The sequence below is a fragment of the Drosophila eugracilis genome, unplaced genomic scaffold (genome assembly GCF_018153835.1).
Source record: "Drosophila eugracilis isolate 14026-0451.02 unplaced genomic scaffold, ASM1815383v1 contig_423, whole genome shotgun sequence".
NCBI lineage: Eukaryota > Metazoa > Arthropoda > Insecta > Diptera > Drosophilidae > Drosophila > Drosophila eugracilis.
Window position 1 is genome coordinate 1,046,998 of NW_024573287.1, and position 19,757 is coordinate 1,066,754.

A 19,757-nucleotide genomic window follows, 5' to 3' on the forward strand; every position below is an offset into this window, starting at 1 on the left:
AACAATTAAGCTCTGGCAAAAGAAAGTTTAATTGGTAAAATTTCGTTTAAGTAATTATAATAGCCAATTAAATGAAATGGTGGAACATCAAGACTAGGCCATGCTTTCCCCCTTGCAAATGAGATTTACGATTTGACTATTTTGAAGTGCCAATGAGCGGGAAAACCTGATTTTTTTCTATAGCACAAATTATAAAACTAATAAAGAATCTACAGCTTTTAAATAGGGAAACCAGGATCTACAACTCAACTAAATTTCGATTGATAAAAACCAATACACTGTAGGCAAATTTACAAAGACTCTTTTTGTAATAATTCATTTTTTATATATATAGTGTGTAAAGGTTTAGTCGACATATCAATGTCCAGCCCCAGTCAAATAATAGTACAGGATCTGTACCGGCGGCAGGTGGAGTTCCAAATCGGAGACAGTTTGGTCAATACGAAGGACAGTTCTCAAAATGCTCATTTATGTCAGAGCCATCTGGAAGTCAAAATTGGAGACGGTATAAACAGCTCCCAAAAAGACCATCATCCCATTAAAGTTCTAGCTGAAGATGCTTCAAAACCCAAAATAAGCAGAGCCTCTGAAACGTATTCTACTCATAGATATATACCTTTAAAAAAAGACGAGGATGAAAACGATGATTTTAGGCAGCTGCAAAAGGTTTTCCAGGAACTAGACATGTCCGACCAGATCATTCTCTATCGTGCTTATCACCTCCTGCCCGCTGCCTGTTCCACCCTCTGGCGCACCACTCAAAAACGCCTCGACTTTCGTACTTTTCACAAGAAACTCGGTGTGGAGGCCCAGAACCACCTTGCTTGTCCAAATGATAGATCACTTTAAGTACGTCTACTTCGTCGCCGATAAGCTTCAGGTGAGCTCAAAACTTTTACAATTAAAATTAAATGAAAGTCTTTATAATCCATATATTTAGGAGAACCTCAATACCCTTGAACGAGCGGGAATAAAGTCTCTGAGTTCTGTGCAACGCTGCGAACTGTTGCTAATGGATGAGAATTCCCGATTGGAAGGAAGAACAACTAATCGTCCTTTTGAAGGAGATTGCGCCGGAGTAAAGGGGATAGCCCAGTGGCCACTGCATGCTCTTCCAAAACTTATCCGAAATGTAAGACGTTTAAAGGCGCACTGCGAAATCCAGGTGCACTTCATAGAGCATTTCCAGCATTTAGAGCTACTCGTTCTTTATGGCTCGATCACTCAGACTGCCCTAACGGGTATTCTGGAGCATTGCCAAAAATTGTCCAGGTTATTCCTAAAATTCGAAAACGACGCCTTGAGCTTAAAATCTATCGATCAGTGTTCCAAACTGAAAGATTTATCCCTATCCACCGGACTTTTTGCCAGCCAAAAGGATCTGGTGATGAAACTGACCGATCTTCGTCTGCTAGAGCTAACACACTGCGAAAAAGACAGTCAACTAACTTTAGAGTGCCTTAAATGTGTGTTAGGCCAACGGCCGGAAGCTGTGGAACAGGTTCAAATAGATTGCTGCTGCTTCCAGGACCCTAACTGGATAAAGGAGGTGGGTCTGAATCGTTGTAACCAAATAAGAGGATTTGTTTTGGCAAACTGCATCTTCGGTGATCGCGAAATCAGCCAGTTGTCGTTTCCAAAAGTCCACAAATACATCGCCCTGACCAGCTGTCACGACGTGAAGGAGTATCAGGTTCTGGATATGGTGCGCCAGTGTCCCGGCCTTAACGAGATTTACCTAATCGACTGTCCACAGTTGAGCTGGAAAGTTCTGCAGGGGATTTACCGAATACGGAAGAGCGAAAACCTCAGCTACCCCATCACGGTGATCCTCAGTCAGTGCAAGAAACTCAAGGAAGTTTATCAGAGCACGGTGAGTACATCTTTTTATTTGGAATTTAGTTTGGTAGTTATTTGGAGTCTAATTAACCATTTAACGTTCTTTTATAGTACTCAGTTTACTGGTGCTTCAAGCTGTCCTACATTAAAATCGAACGCCTCAAAAAGCAATGTCGACCCGTCAAGGATATACAGGTTTTTTTCAACGACAGCCAGTAGGATCTCAGATCAAAGATAGCTATAACTTATTAAAAATAAACAAGATATATATTGTTTATTTTTTGAAGAAATAATGTCAATTTAAGGTTATTAAAATGAAAAAATTCTAGGATAATATGTTTAATTTTGAAAGAATGCTTGGAATATTTCATAAAAGTTAAATTGATTTGCTGTTCTGGGTCGCAAAATTGCTTCTTTAAAATCCCCAGAAAAGGGAGAAAAAATATATATATGAATCCGTGCATCATAATTTACTACTCAAGTTGATAAAGTTAATTTCCGTTAACCTCATAATAAGCCACACAAAGCAAATTTCTCATCCTCACCAGGAGGACGCAACGAGTGAAACCATAAGGCATTTTCAGCTTATTACGGCTCATTTCACAAACATTTTTGTCCCACCCACATAGGGGTCGCCAGCACAAGGCGGAGGAAATGCTGGAAAAAGCGGCGAAAAATTCCGAACAAAGGAAGCCGAAAAGAATGGCAGAGAAGCCGGAGTAAACGAGGCATGCGGCAACCAGTAATGGACAATGGCTCAACAAAGACATGTGAATTATGTCATCTATTGTTTCTAGATTACTCCGAGGAGCCAAAAAGCACATGGCTACATTTGCAGGGCCTTTCTACTACTTTTCTAAGTTTCGATTAATTAAATTGTGTTTTGCTTTGGCTCACTTATTGGATCTGCTAGAAGCCAATTAAATCGGCAATGAACCACGACGGGCGTTAAATGAGATTTTAAGCTTTTGACAGATTGAATTTTGATTGGAAATGAAAGCTGAAAGTGGAATTGGAATTGGTATTGGAATTGAAATTGCAGTTATCGTTTGGCGACCGTGGCATTAATAAATTTCCAAGTACTGGACTTCCGGTGTATGGTTTATTTTATGGCCCAAGTGTGTGCGATGGGGTAAGGAAGTGTGGGCCCAAGATATTGTCCTGCTCCTGCCGTGCGTGAGGCCATAAAACACTCGAGAGTTATGGTTCTGGTCGATGGCTAAATGCATTGGTATGCGTAGCGTAACGAAAAACAATTAGCTGCGGCCAAATAAAAGTGGCCCACATGGTACGAACACACACACACACACAAACAACCGTTATACTTACACTTAACAAAAAACTTTTTTCTATTAACTTTCATTTCCCACAAATCGTTTTGAAAATGGTTACCACAAGCAGTACTTTAGAAACTAAAAATCTATGACAAACTAACCAAACCAACTAAAATGATATGTAGTGTTGACTATTTTTTGCTGTGTAAGCCTGTATCCTACCCATCATTGTTGTGCTGGTAAAAACTTTTATATGGCTTGATTCCCTTGTTTCCTGCCCTGTCGGAGCCACGCCCTCTTTCCTGCCCCCCGGTGGTCTTATCACTTTATACACAGTCTGAAGCGGATTGCTGGCAAAGTCATGTCCCGAATGACGAATTCCAACCGGCTATTATGTTCACAACTCACTCGACCGAAAGTCGCTGGCAACTGAAATTGTTTGGCCGGAATCGTGTGCATTTTACTTTCTGATACTCAATTAATTGAAGTTTTATTTGTCTGATTGCCGGTTGAAAAGGTGGCGTTTGAGGCAAAGTTAAGTGGATAACGATAAACAATTAAAGTGGGAAAATTGATTGATTGTTGTGGAAGTTCGTTGAGATTACCAGACAACTCAGTTTGAATATAATTGGTCCAACAAAGTTAAGATGCTTCGTTTGAAATGAATGATCTGGAATGCTTGTCAACTTACAATCGAAGCGCCGACAGAAAGGTAAATTGCTTATAAATAATATAATAAAACCTGTAAGGATTTCAAATTCTCCTTCTTACCTGCATCGTTTTTAATTTTCTTTTGTGGATCAATACCCTATAAATTCCGCGTGGCAGCAAGAGGAGAATTTAGATAGCAGTTTTTCGATGTCCCCATTATAGTGAATTCCAAACAACGTAATCCTTTAATACCTTTTTAGCTGCTACTGCTACGGCTACGGGTACTTTAGCCAGAGCTTTAGCTCCTTTCAGAGAAAACTGCATCTCGAATTCCTTATTTACTTTATAGGTGCAGGCAAAGTAAACCAATACCAAAGCTATTTTAGTCGCTTACCGTGTTTCCTCATTTTTTTGCGCTTCTTTGAGCTCTTTTCCCCAACTGACTTTAATCAGTGGCATTCTAGGATGCTCCTCTCCGCATTCCGGCTCCTTTTTTGCCCACCACGACGCCGTTGTCCTGCACTCAATTCGTTTTCTTTATTTTCCATCAGACGGAAGTCATGTGTGCCGGCTGCACATCCTTTATGCCATGCCAGGGTATTGCAGTCTGCAGCTCGGATCCAGAACCCAGGATGAAGGAGTTCGCCTGCCAGCGCCAAGGACTCCTACCGGACATACACACACACACACAACACATATTTAAGCCATACCTATAGGGCAGATAATCGCTTTACAATCAGGCAGGAAACTATTGCAAGCATGATTGTTTCCGCGAAACGTGTTTGCACCCGAGCAGTTTCCACCAAATGCCATGGAATAACGAAAACAACTTTTACTCAAGAAAGCCGACATTGGCTGTATTCTATGAGAGCACCAATAAGAAATAATACATTTATCATTTCTTGAAAGAGACTTTAACACAGGTTGCCATCACTTCAGTAAATAAATAACAGTTCACTTTATTAAAATACAACAATAACTTTTGAGCATGTTCAAGCTTATTTATGTACCATAACCAAAGTATTGATCTATTTACGAGATTATATCACTTAATGGCTTATACCTACGACATTTACAAAAATGGTTTTATCTCACCCGAATAACGAAATGCTTTACCTGCGAAATAAACTATAATTACTAACCAACAAAATAGACTTATCTTAACAACAAGGCCAAATGTTAAAGTAAGACCGAAGACCAAAACTCAATTTCAAATGTCAGTCAAATGAGAAAAAGGGCCGCTGGTGAAAATTCTCCTGACGGACGGCCGACCAGGGCAAAACCGCAAATAAATTACCGAGCCACGTTAAAGATTTGTTAATAAAGATAAATTTACTTATCGTTTATCTTGATTATGCAAAAAGCCTAAGTGAAAACTCAAAGAGCCAAGGGTGAGTGGTCGGGGTTAAGCCATCGAAGGAGCAGCGGAGGAGTACAAAAGCCAAAGACGCCTGTGGCAATTGAATGAAGAGGCTCAAGAAGCAGCAGATGGGCCTAAAACTTTTTCATTTCCTTCGGGCCAGGCCAACAGAATGGCCAACGAGAGTGATGACTGCAGGGAGAGAGGTTAAGGATGATTTTGGCTGGATACGGTATATGGGCCATGAATAAACATAATACATATTGCACTGTTTTATACTAAATTAAATAACTTGCCGCTCGATCTCAGAGAGCCTGAGCAGGAATTCTGGACTTAGCATATTTGCTTCAGGCCAAGGATTCTTTTTTAAGAAAGCCAGTGTGTCCTGGGAGCCAAGAGTCTGGGCTGGTTGAATAGACCTGGCTATGTCAACAGCTCCTGATTAAGTTCTTAACGGGTCCTTATGGCAAGTTGCTTTCTATGGAAATAATTTAGCTCTTTTCGGTCGGGTTTTTTGTGTTTGCGAAACCTTGCTTGGAAGGCTCACAAAGAAGGTTTGTACTTGGCACGGAATAAATTAAGTAGACAAATGATGCAGGAAATTGCTTATACATTATTGCTAATTCTTTGCTGTTCCTATATAAAAATTCTCTATTGTAAAATACGGCATTTATGTTACTTCTTTAATTATATGACTCTAGGAATTTGGCTATGAAGCTCATCTTAAAAGCATTTCAAAACGATTGGTTACGATTTACAGAATAAAAAGTACTGTTTCTATAAAATTCACTGATATCAAACAGTTTTCCACTCGAGAATACCAAACTAAATAACCAATCTAGTTCACTTGTATGAAATGAAAAAGAAAAACTTTTTCAACATTCAAATATCCACCAGGTCGACCACAAAAATTTGAAAAATAATCTGTTGCCAGGAGAAGGAATTTGAGATACATTTATTATGCAATTTAATACCCAAAACCAAGTGCAAATAGTTTGCTGACAAGGCGGTAGAAGAGGAGGCTTGCTTGAATACCCTTGGCCAGAACCAACGGCTCAATCAAGAGGGAACTTAGCCAGAGCCAGAGTTCAACAACTAACAATTTGTTTGCCCAAGTGTGGGTCATTCGAAAATAGGGTAATGGACGGTGGCTAAAAAGACCGGGTTGGTTGATTGGTGGGTCCACTTGGTTACAGTTTGGTGAGCACCGAATCGGACACACTTTAAAATGTCTTGTTTTGGGCTAGGGCAAAGGTTTTTATTTATTGGCATATAAACCACAAATAGCAAACATGCCAAGACGGCAACGCACCCACAAAACTTTCGGGAAACCCACAATACATAAATATTTCATGTCTTGACTTTCAATTTCAGTTTTTCCTTCCTCATCTACGGTTTTGTCCTTTCTCGTTTTCTCACTGGTTTGTTTATTTGTTTCGTTTCGTTTTGGTTTCGAATAGGAGGGAATTTTTAGGTTGGGGGGCAAACCACTTGATTTCAAAATGTTTTATTTATGCGCACGATTATTATTTTGGGTTCTTCGAATATCCTTCGTGGTCCCCGAAATCTCCCCACTTTTGCATGCTGTGGTCACCTCAAGGCATTTTATCATAATCGAATAGAGAAGCTGGGCTCAGGGGTGGTGTAGAGTCCGGAATGCAGTAACTGTGGTCATGGACTGCCTGATTGCTTCAATGGTTTCCTTTTCTTGATGCGGGTCCATTGTGCACATATATATCCTCATATCTGCACGCATATATAAATATCCTTTTCCTTTTCCCCGGGGAGCTTTTTGTGTTATAGTTGTGTTTTCCTGAAAACACACATTTTATTATCGTATTTATTGACCATCATATTTACGACAATTTTATGGCATGTTAAATCGCTTAAAAAGCTTGCCAAATTTTCAATTCCTTTATTGATCTGTCCCACATCTCGGCTTGAGGAATGTCCCTAAATGAACACAATTAAAGTACAACTAATTCCATTCAATAGTTAGTTTCGGTTAATTAAAAGTTTACAACTGAGTTGAGGCAGTGCTTTATTATCAATTTACCAATTACATTTTCTTGAATAAATCGATATGTGAATATTTTCTATGTAATTTACGAGTGGATTAAGTTCGCCCAGATTGAGTTTCGGCATCAATTGCTTAATGAAATAACTGAGCTCACTTCAAGCTTTACGCGTTTCAATTAAACACTCTGTTATTTTGTGTAAGTGCCTTAATTCCTAATTAGGTCTGTAACTCATATTCCATTAATCTTGTTAAATTTATAAATGTGTTTTGTCAAAAATAGAGATAGAGATTTAAACTCTAAATAAGGCTAGTTAACAATTAAATCACTCTAAGACTAAGCTTATGAAAAATATTTGAAAATATAAAATAATTACGCTTAAATGCCTTTAAAGCCTTGGACAAACAAAGCTTAGATAAAAATGGCAAAAACCAATTTGAAAAAGCCTTTAAGTGTCAGATAAAATTATTTAAATACTGTTCAGACAATAGCATTTCGTGTGAAGCAAAAAAAACCAATTTCAAAGCCATTAAAATTAGGTCAATTGATTTTTACAGCACAATGGGCGACAAACAAATGACAACCGAGCTATACAAATTTAAAAGCAATTTAAAATACATATACAAATAGATAACTGAATGCTGTATTTCACGAGGCAGTGTGGCAAGTGTCAGGCTCGATTGTTCAACAGTTGGATAAAAGTTGCAAGAACTTAATTTTTTTCGGTTGACAGTATCATTAAAACTAATAACTCTTTTATGACTTTTTCGACAGGACGTGGAATGTGTGAAGTTTTGTTGGCCAACGGTCGACGACATATGGCCAAGTTTCTAAGGAATAAGGGGTTAGAGGTGTAGATAAGACACAGGATTACCAGCCAGCACATGTCTGAGGGCCATTAAACCTAATGACTCTGGCTAGACAAACTTAATGGGTTGACTTTACCCCATCATACGGCAATCACTCTTTTCGTTTTTATTATTTGTTATTAGTTTTTCAAAATTGTATTTTGTAATCAAGAGATTTCATTGCACATTTATAGTTTAAAAGTTTTGTCAAACATTTCATTTTTGGCTTTTCATTTTATTAGGTTTTAGTTTGCATAATTTAGTCCTAACAAACATCAGACGCTTATTTGCTTAAATTGTATTTGATTTTGCTCGTTTTGCTCTTCTGATGTAATCTGTGCAATGCTGGATTATTTATGAATTTACTGAGCAACAGCCATGCATTTAACTTTAATTATGCAAATTGAATTCCATTCATGCATAAATAGACCAAGAGTCTCGTATCCTGACAGTTTGACTTTGTTCTTTCCCACTGCCACTCACGATTTGCATTTACTTTTGAATTTTTATTAGGAAATTAGCACTTATGCTAATTTTTTCAAACATTTTATTTGCCGTTTGCCAAACCAAGCTAGTGAGTGATGAATATTAAAAAAGATAAAGTTTTCCTGCAGCAAGTCAGCAAGAAAATGTATTTGGTTGTTTGAAATGCATCAAGGCATGTGAATATAAATTTTAAATGTAAAAGTTCACTGAAGAGGAAAGAAGTTTCATACATTAAGACATAATGTTTTAAAGTTTGAGAAATATTTCTTGTAATCTTTTTTCTTTTTGCTATTTAGGAGAAAAGAAGCAAGTATTTAATTTAAAGGCAATGATATGTTTAATGTACGTTATTTAATACTTATTTTATCCCGCTGAAAATAAAGTAAAATTCCCCGTTAAAATTTTATAGCAGGGCAATTATGATTTTTGTCCTAGTTTTAATGGTTATTAAATCGCTCGAAATAAAATGGTGCATTTAAATGCCATTATTGCAATTCGAATGGCGTGCAGAAAATTTGTTAATTAAAGTTGAGCAACTTTTGGCTTGTTTATTTACTGCCATTACAGGTATTTATATTCATTTGTGTTTATTTCGTTATCGATTTTACCAAAAGCCCATTGACCAAATTAACAATGCTAGAGCGTTTAAGTGCACTTGTGCGTTAGGCTTATTTTTTGTTCAGTTGGAAATTTAGTGCGTCTAATTCAATGGAATAATCAGAGCCTATGCTACTTGATTAATGATGCAGATTAAATGACTCGCTTAGCACTAGTTGATGTTTTTGTTTTGTTTTGCTTTGTTTGGTTATTAGGAATTTCGTTTATCGCTTTTTATATTAGCTTAATTGCCATTGGGCTTTGCATTGACTAAACATAATTTGCATGAATTAATAATGAATTGGCCATAACTTTACCTTGAATTATGGTAAATTCATAAAATACAGCCATTTCAATTGTGAGAGAGAGAGGCGTACGTATGAATAAATTCGAAAAAGAATCCCGTAATACACCAATTAAAATTCCACAGACAATATGAAAAATAGCTGCTGAATGACGATGAATGCAAATTATTGTTGGTTGATTTCAGTTAAATGATGAGTAGTAAATAAAATTATTGATAATCATTAAATAAAAAACTTATAGAAAATATATACAATGTGAAAGAGAAAGTTGCAATTGAAGTAAAATTTGGACATTTTTCTGCGCTTACACCTTATTTCAAAACATTTAGGCATTCTTTCATCCACATTTCAGACAAGTGTCTAGCTGTCAACACTGAAGATGCAAGGACAAGTCTTATCAAGGAAAAATTGTGTCACAGCTGCTGGTTAAATCCAGCCTAAATGGAAATGCAAACAAATATGCCACAAACGAAAATATAGCCCAACCTTTATGTTTCTTGGCTATGTATGTAGATATATTATATATACTACCATTTTCACAGCTTAACTTTGCTTCGCTTAACTTTTGATCAAATTAGTCGTGCTAGCCAGCTGATTCAATTTATCCACTAAATTTTCTTGGGTTAAACTTAACCAAATGCAATTAGTCTTTGTGCTAAGGTGGCGGTGGGTGGGTGATTTTAGGCCGATTTGGTTTGGCTTTTGGTGTGGCCGTGCATAAATCATGAAACCAAAAACAGAAATTTACAAACGGACAGCGGAGACGTGGCAGTGGTGCATATATAATGGCTTAGAAATTGCTTGACACAGCGCACAAAACGCTCATTGTGTGTGCGCCTGGTGAAACTGCAACGCATAAATCTCGGAGATTTGAAATCTCATTGACAATTGGAAATGTGACCAAAATCATGCATTTCCGTCGCCATCTCTCGACCGAAATTCAACCCAGCCAGCAGCTTCCCACCCATCTACGACAGCATCTCCGTCTGCCTCTGTTGGCCTGGGCCAATTGAAAATACATTTTACACAATTACAAATTGCAATGAAATTGATTTATCACGCACAACTGCACGAAGGTCACGCAATCCTCATAAATTTTGACACACCAAGAGATGGAGGCTGGTTCGGGGTTGGCTTTGGTCTTTGGTCGGCAATTTGCCACAGTTTTTGGCCCTCTCTACGTCCACAATTTACATACATATTAGGCTTATTACTGGACAACCGGCCATATCAGCCTCCGATTTCCCCTTTCCCACTGCCCACTCTACCATTTCCGGTCGCTTTGCTCCGGCATTCTATTTAACGCTTTTAAGTACATGAATTATGCGCATTGCACTTTGGCACAAACATCACTCCTCTTCGTGTGTGAGTGTGTTTGTGCCGCTTAGTGCACATTTTATTATCAGCAGCATTAAATTTTATAAAATTTGTATGTCTGTTGGTCCGGGTGTGCTGCAAAAAGTTTTCAACGTCCGCAGACGACTGGTTGATGACCATAAAGTATGTGGAGTAATTGGGAGGAGCCCAGCCTACGTGATGATGCTCCAGCAGAGGACCTCCCGAAAGAGCAAGGAAAAAGTGGAAAATTCCAAAAGCTGACCATTGAAGAATTTCAGTTTAAATTCTTCTCTCGCTCGGTTGACAGAAAAATTAAATAAGTCAGGCAGCTAGTAGTTTATTTATTTCCAAAAGCATCTAGTTAATTAAACTAGAATTAAGTATTAATCCAAGCTATGAATATCTTTTTTTAAAATAAGACGTAATCAGTAAAATACGATTTCTATTAATAAAGAGAATCAAACATAAAACAGTAAATTAAAGTACAACCTCTTTTTTTAATTAGTCCTCCTCTTTTAATGATATTAACTCCTGTTTGTCCCCCACTCAAACCCTGAACTTGAGTTTGTCCAGCTGCCACTTTCCACATTTCTTGGCAAGTCGCCTGCCCCAGGGGAAAACATTAGCGAACGAGCAGCGGCATGTGAGTGAGTGTTTGTTGTGAATAAATGATAATCCCGGTATTTGTCTGCTCCCATGAATCGCATGCATTCAGAGGGACTGACTTTCTGCCAGTTCCCCAACTACTAAACTACTTTGATAGATCCGACTATGGCTGGACCAGTACTGAAATGTCCTCTGACCTCCATATCTGTGCCTTTATCCTCATTGTTGTTCCATTTTATTTTTACTACGTGTAGCTGCATTCTTGCAAAAATATGCTATTTATTATTCTAAAATATTTTGTAAGGCTTCCTGAGGAATTTATGATGAATGGGAATTTGTATGCGTTTATCATAATGTTGGCTGAAGTCAAAATTAAATGTAAAGTAAAAGTTTAATTTCTACATAATAATAAGAAACAACATTTAGTTTTTCTTTTTTAATTTTAAACATTTAAGCCCTAAACCTTAAGCCTAAAATTCTTTCAACTTGGTCTTTAAGGTGGATTTGAAATATTTTAAATTTTATATTAATTCATTTGTTCAAATCCCTGTAGGACTCCTTCCTCACTAAGATGGTAATATAAATTGAACATACTGGGTTAATAAAAATCGTTTTATTTTACTGCAGAACTTATCAAATGCAATTTAATTACGCATGCCAGAATTGCATTTATATCAATGATGCTGCTTTAATGGAAAATAATTGAATATTTGTCATGCATTTCACCTGCAAACACATGGCCTTCAACACATGCAATCGTGCACTTACACACACGCATCGCTGAACTTCCTGAAAACAATCAAATTGAGGTCATTTTTGTAAATTGTTGTTCCTGCAAGTGATTGTGTTGTTTTTGGAAATGCTACCAACCACCGCCTTTTGTGTTGCTGTTTTCGCTTAAACCTTTTGAAATATGCTCGATTGGTTTTCATTAAGCTTTCCATGGTAATAATAACTCTCATTTGGCTGTTATGCCATTTAATTGTAATTAATTGTATTAGTTAAATTCCTTTTCGCTTTGTGATTATTGAACATGTTTCACTTTAAATGGAATCAGGTATTGTGTAATTTTTAGTTTATATCTATACAATTTCAATATCCTTACATTGAAAATGAAAATAAGAATTTAAACTAAGATTTTTATTAACAAAAAGTAAGAATATTTTCTAAGGCTCCCTCTAGCGATATTTGAGAGAACCCCTTTCAAACTTTAGTTTAAGCTTTTAAATCGCTTTTTAGAACATATACTCTTTTTGAAATAATTGTTCTAAATATCAAAAGCTTTCATCCTTTACTCCTTGAAAAAGCTTTCACGTGGGGGAAATTTAGCTGCCCGGGAAGTTTTTCGAACGGTAGATTTTAGGCACGAAAAGTATGGCCAAGTCGGGGTTGGTGTGAAATGTATATATTTTCTGGTCATCTTTGGAAGGTGTTTTTAAAATTGAGCGCAACATTTCGAAGGAATTATTTTTAAAACCAGAATTAAAGTGTATACAGGAAGAGTGACTTCTAAAATTGCATCGAAATATTAATTATGCAATACATTTTATACAAAAAAACTGAAAAATTGATATTTTTTTAACAATATTTTTTAATTTTTTTGAAGTTTAAATGTATATTTTTTTAAATGATTTTTATACATAAATATTCTAAGCATTGTTTCTACTCACAACTTTTTGATACACCTTATAACCCCTTTAGGAGCCTACAAAATTGCATTCCACAAGATGTGCAATGCAACTCATTGTTTACTTCTCTCAACGGAAAGCCTTTTATGGGTTTTCCCTTTATTGGCCATTTCAATATTCAATTATGCCCCCAAATCGATTCAGCGCAGGCACCCACTCTTTTACACCAATACTCACTTTCAGTGCCATTTCGAAATTGCAATGCCAACTTTTTTTCCCATTTATTTTTGTGCTAGTTAAAGCCGTCAAAGCCAGTACCATTGGTATTGTTGTCACTGCTGTCATTGAGATGACGATGATGATGATGATGGTGCCTGCGATTGCATAATGCATGAGTGACGGGATTCCGACTAGCACATTGGCCTATGAATATTCAAGCCGGAATTCGCATACCGACAGGGCAAACTGTTTGGTCAAGTGTTGACAATGGTGCCAATCTTCGCCACAAAAGCGGATGTCTTTATGACCACTTAGCCCCGTGCCTAGTGCGGATGGCCTGTCGATATGGATAACTCACAAGACAAGTACACAAACAAAAACAGAGTACAAACATTTTTTTAGGAATTATTATATACATAAATAATTTCCTCTTACCTCGAATATAAAATATTATCTCAAATTCAACTGAATTCATTCTATAAAAGTAATTTTAAAACCGCAATCATTTCTTTTCAATCTTAATCTATTTTTATTTCGGTGTACAGCAATCCAGGCCGAGTTCTGACCGCACATGTAATTGGACTCAACAGAGCGCTGTTGATGAAAAGAGACCCTGCTGTGCAATGTCACTTGCAACTAAAGGATGCATGTCCTTTACCCACCTCAACTGCATCCTGCTCCCCATTGTTTACTCTTTAATTAGGCGCACAATGACGGGGGAGTCTTGACACTTGTCGACTCTCTGGTTTTGTCCTTATCGGAAAAGATGTGCAAATGTCAGGATCCAATTTCTATTGGCTTTTCTTGTCTGTCATTAGTACCGAGGTAATGGCTGCTGCACTATCTATTGTTCGTGCAGGTGTTCAGTTGGGAAACAATGGGAAAGCTCGATGAAACTTTGCCATTGTGTTGTTCTTGGTAATTTTGCTTCATTCTTATAATTTTTCCTTATATACTACTCCAACTTTAACCTTATAATCCCATCTCCAACGAAAGCCGACCATCTTGATCAAACATTCCATCAATTTCCGCTAGTATTTCCAGCATGCCAAAGTTTCGGGTCTCCGTTGACCGAACTGTGAAAAAACTGTGTACCCTTTTTCTCATCGTTTATAAGCCAACTGCAGTTAACGTTTTTTCGATGTCAACGAAAAATTTGGGATGGACAGAAAAAAGCCAATGGATTCTTCTTCGCATGTTGTGTTGGAGAGACGAGCAAGAGACCCATAAATCATACTCCGCCCATCATCAGTCAGCGGGACAAAGGACGTGAGACCGCCACGAAAACGTGGGCAAGTGGTGCCACGCCCCCAATGGGCGTAGGGAGGTCGTTTCTCCTAGCCTGTCCATCAACGTTACGAGCAACAAGGTTAAACGCCCGGAATTCCTTCTGGAGATGTCAACTTCTCATCGCATGGATGTCGGCTGTTGTGTCACAGAGAATTAATTAAAGATACTACGAAATCGGCTGACAATGATAAAGCTTTGCGCAATTTCCCATTAGGCTTTGAGCAACATTTTAAGATCGAGTTCAACATCGATTTGGGGACTAATGTGCGGTTCATTGAATTTAATTTCCTCGTAATTGGGAGCGGGTGATTCTCTGCTTAAACCAAAGCAATTATCGATTTGCCTGAATGGCGACTCTATTCATAGTCCCAAGGTGTTCAAGCGGTTGCCATAAAGTGTTCTGAAACATGAAGCCAAAAACAATTTCTCATTAGTAGTGAGCTGCTTCAGGGTGTTTGCCGTTGGGTCATGAGCTCTCTCAGTTTCAGGTTCTTTGTTTCATGAAAATGGGTCAAATTAATTGAACATGGCTGTGCCGAGGGGTCTCATTGAAAAGATAAATTAGGCAAAGTGCTTGGCCGATGGGCTTAAAAGAAAATCTGGCCGAAAAGCTCTTTCGCCTAATTAAAACGGAAATGCAAAAAAAACGCCTAGCATCGGGACCATTTCGAGACAAAAGGAAAAATATATATGTATGTTAGCCAAAGCTTAAGCCTTGACATAAACAATGTCACAGACAACTTTTCGTGCTTATCGTATCAAATCCCATGAACACTGCGTACTCAAGAGTTTTTTGATAAAGAATTTCATCAAGTCTCTTTAACATATTGAAGTTAAAGGCGATCAGAAGCTGCAATCAATATTTTAATTAATATTCGGGTTCACATTATAATTTCGAAGCTGTTCTAAAAATAAAGCATAAAAACATAAAAAAATTTCGAACAAAAATATAAGTTTATGAAATATTTTTACAATTTATCTCAGCATTATATTATATTATTAAAAGCCTTAGTTGTTATGTTCTCCTTGATTCCATTTCAGAAATCTATCACGTTCATCGGCCACAGAAACAAACTCTCCCTCATTCTGCAGATCATTGATTCCCAGCCAATATGTTTCGTCTCCATATATCTATTTAGTAGCCTTGATAAGAGCAAATTTATATACTGACAAGCCACATGTGTAGCCAAGAAACTTCTCTTTTCTCTATGAAATATCTTTATATAACCAAACTAAATATAAATGTTTTAGAGAAATCATATTTGTATAAAATTATTATGTATATTAAATGCAATTGAAAAGTTCAGAGTCAAGAAAAAATAAATATGCATGTACAGACGCAATCACATTTCACCTTATTGCCAAGTCATGCAACTAATTAGCGGTTTTAATATTGCAAAGCCAACCGCAGAGCCGACACAAATCGGCAATACCAAAAGCCAACAATTGGCATGGCGATTTCCATTCGACAGCAAATAATGTCAACAATTACTAATTATCACAATTGGCTCCCCCAATATAAATTAATTCAATTCCGACAGCCGGCTAATGAGAGTATTTTCGCTTTTGGAAACATTATGGAAGCTGACATTAAAGCGACAAATAGGGAAAGGAAAAACAAGCAAATGTGTCAGTGTCATTGTCAGTCGTAGAAGAAAGTACACAAGGACACATAAGGACACGTTCGGGGGCCATAATTTACCGGGAAACAAGAGCCCATGAAATGGGCGCCAGTCCATAAATTATGGCACTTCCCGTGCCTTCTGACACTCGATTCTCAGTTAACTGCTGCTGGCCTTTAGGCTTCTGTCCGTTCTGACATAATTAATGAGCAGGCTCCTAGTATTGTTTTTCTATTTTTCCTTTTGTTTTTGTCATTTGAACACGTTGTGCGAACTTGATATGCAATTAAAGCCAAATGCAAAGCTAACAATTCCCAATATAATTAAATCACAACCGAAAATCCAATTAGCCCTGTAGCCCTGACAACGATTTGTCAATGATGATGAAAGGACACTGGCAGCTGAATACAGGATACAGAATCCCAAAGCGATGGACAGGACAGCGGCATTATAGATTATTCGAAACATGTTAACTTGTTCAAACTTTTTACACGTTCTCTCTCTGTCATTTACATTACTCACGCTCACTGGGCAAGCACACGGGACGATGGAAATTTCGGTTAAAGGACTTATGGTCAACATGAAATGGAGCTGATGTGCCATCGGACTATAAAACGTAACTAGCCAGCTGTGAAGGAACCAACAACAAGATGATGAACCCATCGAACAAAGAGGAACAATTTAAGCCAGATGACTTTAAAGCATTTCAGATATTCGAACTCGCAATAAAACAGTTTTCAGATAAATAACCTTATCTAGGCTAAACCTTGATAGACCACGGTATGTAATGTTATTTTTCTCTTTTGAAAATGAAATAAATGGATTTTATTCATTGATACAATTTTTTATTTACAAAATAAACTGGTCGCTCGTGAAGTTCAAAGTTTACTTATTGTACTTTATTGCAACTCAAAGTACAGCAAACAATGCCATAAACATATAAAAGATTCACGAGGACTCTGCCCAAAATTGTGTGCGCGAAATTGACATAAAGGATAAAACAAAACGACCAAAGGGAAAACGTTCGCGCAATTGGCACCAATCCAAACAGTAAAATGGAAATGGCAACTGACACTGGATGTCAACCTATTTTTTCGTTGCTTATTCTTTTCTTTTTCATTGTCATTGTTGGTGTTGCAATCGTGACCGTAGTCAACAGCAGCTGTAGGTGAAAGGACGAACTCAAATAGGTTTTCCTCTTAGGAAATTTATGGTCACAGGGTCTTCTGATTACAAATAATTTTTATCAAATATATAAAATCTGTTTTCATTTATTCTAACAATGCTTAGATTTTTATATTCGATTTATAAAAAATATTACAATCTTCTTATAGTAAAAGATTACATTTAAGTAAAATTTTATATCTATAGCATCAAACATCTAACATTTTAATTTAATTGTGTTTTAACATAAAACACTACCTGATCACCCTGTATTGAAAAAATGTAAAAGAAAACGAAAGTTGATGTTGCAAAATATTGCCAAAGGAATTGCCCTCAGGGGCCTTTGACAAAGAAGTTTCGAATTGCCAAAAGTTGATTATATGCTCCAAGGCATTCGACTCAATTGGAAATTTTTTTCCGGTCTATCTGTCTCTAATTGAAGTGTGTTCTTATGAGTTGTGCAAAGTTTTTTGGCAGACTCTTCTATTAGTTACCCAAGAAGAAGAGTCAACAGCGGAAAATATGCCACAATTTTGGGCTGCTCATAATTTCATGCAAATGAAATGCGCAGAGCCAACATTTTGCGGTTTTTCTCGCCCTCACTTTCCGCCCACTTGAGCCATACCAAAAGAGACGGGACCGTCAGACGTGACGGGATAGACACTACATGATAAAAACTTTTAAGAATAATTTTTCAATACTTATTTACTAAAACTGTACGAACAGAAAAATCTTTGTAATTTACTTCTAAGTACTTAAAAATTTTCAAAATGTTCTCTATATTTTAAACTTGATCTAACGATTTATGATCTTATTATTTTTATTTTCAGTGTACAACAAACCACACACGAATATCCCTGCTTCTCATCCGGCAGATACGTGCCAGATACAGCTGCCACAATTACGAGAACATTATCATGGAGGCTGCAGAGGATGGGTGCCCTTAAAAGTATGCTCATAATTTAGCCAGCTTGCAGTGGCTAGAAACAGGGAAAAATACCTGAAATGCCACTACTGAACATTTTTTTTTTTTTGCATTCCACCCTTTGGCCATGCAACTACAGGCAACTGCACTCCAAAAGGGCCCTCCATCATATGCTTCTGTAGTTTGTGTTTTTACACCTACAGCTAAAAGGTTAATGGGTATATTGCATTTCTGATAGTTTAATATATTCAAAAAACAAACGTGCTTATTATTTTAGCTTGTATTGTAATAACATAAAATTATTTACCAAATTTAAAAATCCAACAATAATTGATATTAATCTATGTCTAAATTTGTCGATATTAATGTTTGGCTATAAAAACCTATCTTAAAAGGACTATTTAAGCAAAATAATGAACATACTCGTATATACTTTTAAATATACTATTTATGGAATAAGCATTATAAAAAGTAAGATTCTGAAATAATGGGGTATCATTAAGTCGTAAACCTCAAACTCCGAGAGCCAGTGTTGTTCTGTGTAAAAGTAAAACGTTGTTGAGTTCATTAAAAATTTGACTAAGTGCGTTGTCATCGTCATCATGGCAACCTCTGACCCTGTCTCCCCATAACTGTGTACTGGTACTTGGCATCCTGCATGTCCTTGCCAGAGAAGTCCTGTATATGTGTGCCTGTATGTATATGCGGATGTTTCGGTCTGGCACTCGCTACTGATATGCGGTAGGCGCGCTTGAACTTTGCCGTATCCCATATTAGTGTGTGTGTGTCTATGTTTTTTTTCGGTTTTTGTGCTAACCGAAATTGGATTTGGTTGCTAAACGCAGCCAGAATAGTTGAATCGGGATTATGGCAAGATGATGGTACCCCAAAACCTGTTTTTGAGGTTCATGAAATATGGAGATGGCATATGAATCTGACTCAGCAATTAATGACTCACCCCAGGCGTTATTATTCAAGTGCGAGTTTATCCCATGAGATAAGCCCATTAAATCTGCAAATCCAAATTAAAATGATGAAAAAAAAACCTTGACAGTATACCTTATGAAGATAGTCGTAGTGAAGATGCTTTTATAAATATGTTATAAGATTTTCATAAACTTTCTTTAGGACAGGCTGTAAAACTTGCACACAAAACATAATAACATGCTTAATAAAAAATGTTATGCCATGATCCTAAAATATATAATTTTATCATCTATCATGCCACAAATAACCAAAACAATTGAGTTCTCAACTCCGTGACCCAAAACCCTGAACAAAGCTCTATAAATAAACAGTTTCCAAAAAAAAAAACGAATCTCTTGACTCAACAAGACTGTGAACAATATCCATAGGCATTGGAAATTACTTCTGAAACTCTTGGGGTGTAAGAATCTCGATAATACTCTTCTCAAGAACTCTTTGAAAAAGCGGAAAATACGGCTCTCTGTTGTGAATATGCGGCACAAAGCAGAGGAGCGTGGGAAAATTCAACTGATTCCCTCATGACAAAATCAATAGATAAAGGAAAACCAAAGAAAACAGCTGTTTGAACCATTCGAAATGTAAACAAGGAGAGACACACTA

At 37.0% G+C, this 19,757-nt stretch overlaps 1 protein-coding gene across 1 annotated transcript; it reads left to right on the forward strand.

The window, feature by feature from the left end:
• The first annotated feature begins 276 nt into the window (after positions 1–276).
• LOC108103814 lies at positions 277–2,167 on the forward strand. The gene is given in 4 exon segments (XM_017209913.2): positions 277–819; positions 821–880; positions 941–1,873; positions 1,951–2,167. Coding segments are annotated over 4 exon segments (1,560 nt in total). The 5' UTR covers positions 277–360; the 3' UTR covers positions 2,059–2,167.
• Positions 2,168–19,757: the final 17,590 nt, after the last annotated feature.